Raw genomic sequence first — 6,843 nt, forward strand, 5'->3', positions numbered from 1 at the left:
GAACTCCTGAGCTATTAAAATGCGTGAAATTCCTTGTCTGCTCATTAATTACATTCGATTTTTATTGTCTAGTTTCTCAGTGAACTCACAAGACTCTTTGACAAGTCACGTCTGTCAGGCTCCGTCGTTTTAACAATCAAAAGATGTAAGGATTTGTTATTAAAATACTTCTCCGAGTTTATTCTACATTATTAATTTTAATTAACTTTTTTTTAAGTCAATGGACACAATAGGCCGGTGCCCAGGGAAGGAAAACAACCTCTACCTAAACCTTATGAGTTCCTCTGTCTCGTCAGGGCGACGTTACGTTCCAAAAAAATTTCTACTGTTGTAAGGAATTAATTGATTGCTCCAGTGGGAATCATTAAGGGTTATACAGGTAATTAATTGAATTTTCTCTTTTCCAGATACATTCCAAGGATGTAAACAAATTCCAGCAAGCGTATTGGAATCTCCTGAAATCCAACATAAACGGACTAAAAAAATTGAAAAAAATCAAGTCAGCAAAACCGAAAGCCACTTGAGTCTATATATTTATTTTCTAAGTAATTAAAAAATTATATCATCTATGAAATTTGTATAATTTCCCACAAATCATCGAGCGAATACTCACGTGAATTTTTCAGTACGTAAGAATGCGCAAGATCTATTGAAAATCTCAGAATTTATTCAATTGCCTCAGTAACCCGAGAATAAAAAACAAATATTTCAATTTTATTCAGAAGATAAATGATTTTATTCAAAATTGTTCCACTAAAGCTCTTGTTTCACCGAGTCAGGAATTTTACTAATGTAAAACGCGTGATTCTCCCCTGGAGCTGTTGCCAGGACACCTTTTGCATTTGGATGGGGGGCATTGGAGTCATAAGGATATAAGTTCCCGTGCAAATCAGTGAGATTTCCACCTGCAGCTCTGAGAATGGCCTCAGGTGCGCAGGTGTCCCATTTTTTGCAGCCAGGACTAGCAAAAACGTATGCGTGGGCCTTCCCCTCGAGCAGGAGTACCACTTTGTGGCCAGCACCTCCAACCCGGAGAATTTCGTCAGGACACATTGCGTCCAGAGCTGCCTGAACAGTTTTATTGGAATGTGATCTGAAATTCCAGAAGCAGGTGCTAATAATAATATTATTATTATTCCATAATTACAAAAATGGTTCAAATGAATTCTCCAGATGCTTACCGAGTGGTTGTTATGATTCTCCTGTCCTGTGGAGGTGACAGGGGATTAAATCCACCCACTCCGACCCCTTCGATGCCCCACAATGTCCTCCCCAGAGACGATGTCTTCGGATTTTTCGAGTAAGGCTGATGAATGACTCCTCCAACAGCTTTTTCTCCCACTGCCACTCCAACGAGGACTGTCACGTGGTCCAGGAGGCCCTGGGTGAACTCAGAAGTCCCTGAAGAATAATTTCCATTATGAATTTGAATAAAAATCGGAAAAATCAAAATTTTACCGTCCAAAGGATCGACCCAGACAGAAATGTCCTTGGGGGCGATGTTCTCCAGGTGTTCTGGCAGTTTGACATTCAGGATTTCCTGGTCCATATCCGTGACAATCCAGTGAGGTGGAACTTCACACCTGGAGGTGCCCTCCTCACCGATTATTGTCACTCCTGGAAACTGCCTGCTGAGGGACTCAATGATGCAATTCTGGGCTGACCTGTCTGCCTCTGTCTGCAGATCATTTTTACCTTTTTCCACTATATTCAGCTCGCCTTTGTTCATCACATCCCGAATTATTTTTCCAGCCTGAACCACTGCACTCACCGTTGAGGCCATCAGGCGAGTTATCAAGGGCTGACAGTGAGCCATTATTTGAGTTCTTTACTGATGAATAAATTAATTAATCAGGGAATCAATCATTAGTCCATTTTTTCTTTTAATTATTCTCAATATCAGAGAAGGAAATTGTCACACACGTCACGAGGATAGACTCTGTCGATAAAAAAGACACTGGCAGGTCAGCTGATCGACAGCTGGAGTACCTGCAAGGGGTGGACACGTGGGTGCATTATGTGTAAACAATCGCCAACGCTCCAGCGTTAAAAAAAGGGCAATTTTTTTTTATTCAACTCCTGGAATTATTTTCCAGATGCTTCGTCGTTGTTTTTCTCTTGAAAATCGGATCGTCCTCTCCTCGAGTCGTCAACCTTCTCGATCGACCTCGGAAAATGCACCCAAACAGAAAAAAAACCCTCAAATTCCGAAGGATTTTCCCTCGGAATTCGCACTCTGGGACGGGTCGATAGCAAATCCCCAGGACCTTCCCTTCGACGTGATGAGAAGAACTAGAAATTTCACAACTCTTCACCTCCTGGACAGGGATGTCTCCAAGGAATTCTCGTCCCTCGTTATCGATCAAATCCCCAAAGAGAACACATTCGTAGCTGAGATGAACCCTGGCCTTGGTCTGATAACCCGGGAGCTCCTGGAGTCTGGGGTTTCCGTGGTTCACGCATTCGAGAAATTCACGGAATTTATGCAGTGGCTTCACCCCCTGGAGGGTGTGTACCCAGGACGTCTGCAGGTCAGACACTACAACTTGGCGACATTGGCGAAGACTGCATTCCAGGATGGAAAACTCAACACCAAGAACATGGACAAGATATTCCAGGGGATGAGAAAGAAGGGCTGGAGTGAATCTCCTTCCCTCACCGTCGTTGGGTCTGTCGCCAATATTTCGTTTCTCTATTCCCTCAAATGGATGCTCATCAATCAATTCCTGTCTGACTACGGGAGGGCTGTCCTCTACGTCGCAGTCCCTCCTTCAATTTCCTTGGTGATTTTTATATCCGTTTATCGATTATTTATTCGAATCCACATGAATTTTTCCCCTCGGTTTTAGGCATTCATCGATGATCCCAAGTTGAAACACTTTCACAGAGCGAAGAACGTCCTCCTCAGGACATTTTTTGATTTCAAAAAATTGGGAACTCTCCCCAGGAAGGCCTTCTTCCCCTGGGAGCCAGAGAATCACTGGAGGAAACGATATGTCGAGTATTACAAGAGAGACAGCGAAATCATGGATGTCGTGAAGATCGAGACAAAAGAGGATTTCTTCTCTGAAAACTTCAACCATCAGGACGCCATAATTTTTTACTACTTCCTGGCAATTCACATGAGAAAACAAAATACCAGGATCATCCCATTATTCGAGTGAGTGAAAACTTTTTTTTTTCCCCTTAAAAATGTTTATTACCTAAACTTTCAATTTTATTTGACAATTGTAGACATTAAAATTTTCAGTACAGATTTTTCTCTCTTGAATCTCTCTAGGAAATGGATTCCAGGCTGTGGCCCTCGGCTGATCCGAGAGGACTACGATATATACTCCACATTCAACGAACTGAATTCCGAAGAACTGCTCCATTTATTCAAGATTTTCAAGTCGTGGCCGGAGTATGAGACTAGTCCCTTCATAAATTTCGTAGAATCAATCATTCAAAGTAGAGAGTCAGAAGAGTAATTACTCCATTTATTCTATCTTTTAATTCTTTCTCTAATTATTACTTCAAAATTCACGCAATGGAGGTGACAAAATAAATTAGCAATAAATCACAATAACATAAACGTCAATACGCCATTGAATAATTGAAAAATTGAATTTTCTATTTGAATTCCCCCCGTTTTATCAATCGACTAAAATAAAAAAAACAGTCGTTATCCTCTCCCATCTCTCTCGGTGGAGTCATCTAGGAGAGTGTAGGCAGGGCGATAGCAAGTGGGTGAATCAGGCAATTGGAGGAGAGGATTGGGAAAAGTCTTCGTCCTCTCACCCAGACTGGTGTATCCCCTGTCATAGAGAGAGCAGTAGGGCACCTTGTGCTCCAGAATAAATTCCCAGACGTCTCGATAGCTCCAGTCGAGGATGGGGTGAATTCTCATGAGCTCGGGCCAGTCAGTGTCCGTTGGCTCGAATGCCTGGAGATTCTCCGAGCCAGGGTCACCCCTTCTCACTCCCAGAATGCCAGCTTTCAAGTTTTTATTCTCATTTAAATAAATACCCAGTGCGGATATCACTGGCTTCTTCATCCTGATTACTTTCAGGTTGTAGTACTCCGAGGCTTTCTCCACGAACGCGTCCACCTGTCGAGGGTTTTGTGTGAAGATTCTCTCGTGATATTTTTCATTTCACAGAATATTCTTTTTATTTGGATTTTTTTACCTCGGGAAATGGATCTCCTGTGACATAAAGACACGTGAGTAATTGAATCCCTCGTGAAAGAAAAACTGATGCAAGAAGATGGAGAACAGCTGTGCAGTCCTTGCCTCCGTTGAAGCTCAAGAATATCTCGTCGCAGTTGTACCTGAAGACAGGAATAAACGAATTAATTGACAGTAGTCCTGTGCCTCTCAATAATTTATGAAAAATAATTCACCTGTCGAGACACTGCTCCAAAATTACAAGGGAATATCTGACACGAGGATTTCGCCTTCCTGCCTCGATGACAGCCTTCGCCTTCTCCAGAGTGAATTGATCATTCATAACCATGACTGCAACAACAAATTTTGTTAATAAAAATTTCAATATCTCATATTTTACAGCATGTGGAGACTCACTTCGTTCTCGAACTGTCAGTGATTACTTCACCCGCCACGTGTCTCTAAGAATCCGATGAATCACCGAAGAAATAATTTACTAACTGTCATGCCTGCGATTTCTCTGTCACAATTTTTTCCTCCAGGTGATTTCACCTGTCAGGTGAACAACAGAGAATTCTAGATAAAATAGAGATGATGAAAACTTTACCCGCTAGAGAACAATTGCAACAGCTGCTAATGTGAGATCTTCACAGATGATGAAAGAATTCGAGAAGAAAAAACCGGTGGTTATTTCAGCTTGATCACTAGCAATAATATTTATTGTTGTGGCAAAAAAAATAACGGAAGAGTGAAGATTAATGTTTTTTTGTCATTGAGATCATCCAGATAAGAAACGCCATTTTTTTTTTGTCACCCCTCTCCTTTTGGTGTATTTTCATCTCTTCTGAAGCTTTCGCAAGAGAAAAATTGGGTAAAACATTGAAAGTTTATGACAAGCTGTAGCTAATTCAGCAATTATTTATTTATCTGGTGGATAAAAAAAGAATTCAAGGTGGAGTTGATGAAGGAGTGAATTTTGGTTATTTTTTTCGAGGATTAACCTGAGGCTTGAGTGATCCTAACCACACATAACCTGGCGTTGGTGTTTGGGGGATTTTTGTTGATTTCATTTCATTTTTTTAAAGAAAATTAAAATGTCTATCAATACCGATTGGGACGTGGAAAAGCACAGGGTCGAACACGAGTGCGACGAGCACTGGGAGTTGAGAAGAAATTTTCTCGAGGCCCACAAAGACAGATTTCCTGAGGATGAGCTCGTGTGTCTGGCCCAGGTTTTCACGAATGTCGAACTACTTGGATGCAGGTAACCCGGATTTAATTTTACTCAAACCCAATGCCATTTGCAAAAAATTCAAAGATGCAGTATAAAAAATACAATTAATCTACAGATATCCAAAGGAGACTATGGATTTAATAGCAGAATTATCTGAAGATGTTGCCAAGGATTACAGGGCGAGACAGAAAACGAAACTGCAGAGGACTTTTGTGAAAGCATCAGATGCTGCTAGCTCAAAAGTCAAAGGTACATCGAGAAATTGTGAGTAGAAATATGCGAGAATGATATTCACTCAATTTGAGTTTAATTATTTGTCACTTAAAAGGACTCAGAAATGCCCAGCACTCGCCAGCCACTGGGGCCTCCAGCTCCCGGTCCCCAGAGGCAGAAGAGCCTGAAAAAAGGCCCAGCAAAAGAGCGAGGCTGGACCACGAGCAGCCCTTCGGGAGTTTAGTTTTAATTCAATACCCCAATACATCTGCCCAGGGAATAATCGATTCCTCCACAGCTGTCAGTGGAGAAAAAGCCGAGTGGAAGTACGAAATTGATTCGAAAGACGTGAAGTAATTATTTTCAGACTATTCAATTTAAATCATTGAATTATTTCTTATAATTAAAATAAATTGCTCTTGCAGCATCAATCGATGTAATTTATCGATCTCAGGAAAAAGGCTGGTGGAAGGTGAGGGAAATACGAAGAAGGCAGCCAGGATGAAAGCTGCAGAAAAAGGTCTGGAAGTTCTTCGAAAGTATTATTACCTGATAGAGGTGAAGGAGCAGTGGAGGGAGGGACTGAATTCCAATACAAATTTCAATGAGAAGCTGAATGGGGAGAGAAAACCTGACGAACCCCAGAAAGAGTGCCTTGGACAGGACAATGTTGGTGCCAAATTGATGAAGCTCATGGGCTGGGCTGGAGGGGGACTCGGTAAATCTCAGCAAGGAATCACTGAGCCCATTGAAGTACCTAGGAAAATATCCAGACGAGGATTTGGTGTGACCTTGAATCAGAGCAACAGAGTCCACTTCAAGACGAAATTCAAAGAAACTTTGCAGCAATATATCAATGATGGGGCGACACATGACCTGGTTTTTTCGGATTTTGATAATGAGGAGAGAGCACTGATGCATCAAATAGCGAGAACTTGCGGTCTGAAGTCCCACAGTCGTGGGGGGAAAGACCAGAGGACGCTCCTCATCTCTAGGAAAGTCAATCCCAAGGATCTGGTGGACGAGCTCCTGGATATCGGTGGCACCAGCGGGAAATACGAACTAAAAGCACCTACTGGCTCGTGAACATCACAACTTTTATTATTTCTCCTTTATTCTGTTAAAATGACAAATTATTATTCCCTCTTTCATCGAGAAGAACATCTATTCTGACTTTTTGTCATGTCACAATTAAAAATTTGAGGGGACAATGCCTTCGATTACGTAATTGTCATTGGGATTTTTTTTT

General features: G+C 41.6%; 5 protein-coding genes across 8 annotated transcripts in view; 3 read left to right on the forward strand and 2 right to left on the reverse strand.

Moving 5' to 3' along the window:
- The window catches only part of Srp14 (signal recognition particle 14), a 2,543-nt gene extending 1,826 nt beyond the window's left edge, over positions 1–717 (forward strand). The window contains exons 2-4 of the mRNA XM_011307739.1: positions 73–145; positions 218–330; positions 408–717. Coding sequence (XP_011306041.1) covers positions 73–145; positions 218–330; positions 408–524 — 303 coding nt within the window. The 3' untranslated portion in view covers positions 525–717. The remainder of the gene's footprint in view (positions 1–72; positions 146–217; positions 331–407) is intronic.
- Positions 707–1,935, reverse strand: LOC105268234 (3'(2'),5'-bisphosphate nucleotidase 1). Of its 3 annotated transcripts, none has more exons than XM_011307600.1 (3): positions 1,459–1,934; positions 1,182–1,401; positions 707–1,114 (listed from the first exon to the last, which is right to left on the reverse strand). In XM_011307600.1, the coding sequence occupies exons 1-3, from the start codon at positions 1,814–1,816 to the stop codon at positions 754–756; spliced, it is 939 nt and encodes a 312-aa protein (XP_011305902.1). In that variant the 5' UTR covers positions 1,817–1,934; the 3' UTR covers positions 707–753. The 3 variants fall into 3 exon arrangements, with proteins under 3 accessions (XP_011305902.1, XP_011305904.1, XP_011305901.1); XM_011307602.1 differs by having other exon boundaries at positions 707–1,093; positions 1,459–1,932; XM_011307599.1 differs by having other exon boundaries at positions 707–1,093; positions 1,182–1,935.
- Positions 1,936–1,987: 52 nt separating this feature from the next.
- mtTFB2 (mitochondrial transcription factor B2) lies at positions 1,988–3,484 on the forward strand. Its single transcript, XM_011307603.1, has 3 exons — positions 1,988–2,783; positions 2,850–3,160; positions 3,281–3,484. Exons 1-3 carry the CDS (start codon positions 2,097–2,099, stop codon positions 3,468–3,470), a joined length of 1,188 nt encoding a protein of 395 aa, XP_011305905.1. The 5' UTR covers positions 1,988–2,096; the 3' UTR covers positions 3,471–3,484.
- A 10-nt stretch (positions 3,485–3,494) lies between these two features.
- LOC105268237 (probable FAD synthase) lies at positions 3,495–4,921 on the reverse strand. Its single transcript, XM_011307606.1, has 4 exons — positions 4,565–4,921; positions 4,384–4,498; positions 4,170–4,311; positions 3,495–4,090 (listed from the first exon to the last, which is right to left on the reverse strand). Exons 2-4 carry the CDS (start codon positions 4,494–4,496, stop codon positions 3,665–3,667), a joined length of 681 nt encoding a protein of 226 aa, XP_011305908.1. The 5' UTR covers positions 4,497–4,498; positions 4,565–4,921; the 3' UTR covers positions 3,495–3,664.
- A 38-nt stretch (positions 4,922–4,959) lies between these two features.
- Positions 4,960–6,828, forward strand: LOC105268236 (NF-kappa-B-repressing factor-like). Of its 2 annotated transcripts, none has more exons than XM_011307604.1 (5): positions 4,960–5,099; positions 5,233–5,411; positions 5,497–5,630; positions 5,710–5,947; positions 6,020–6,828. In XM_011307604.1, the coding sequence occupies exons 2-5, from the start codon at positions 5,242–5,244 to the stop codon at positions 6,678–6,680; spliced, it is 1,203 nt and encodes a 400-aa protein (XP_011305906.1). In that variant the 5' UTR covers positions 4,960–5,099; positions 5,233–5,241; the 3' UTR covers positions 6,681–6,828. The 2 variants fall into 2 exon arrangements, with proteins under 2 accessions (XP_011305906.1, XP_011305907.1); XM_011307605.1 differs by having other exon boundaries at positions 4,985–5,018.
- Positions 6,829–6,843: the final 15 nt, after the last annotated feature.

This window comes from Fopius arisanus, unplaced genomic scaffold (genome assembly GCF_000806365.1).
Source record: "Fopius arisanus strain USDA-PBARC FA_bdor unplaced genomic scaffold, ASM80636v1 scaffold00055, whole genome shotgun sequence".
Lineage (NCBI taxonomy): Eukaryota > Metazoa > Arthropoda > Insecta > Hymenoptera > Braconidae > Fopius > Fopius arisanus.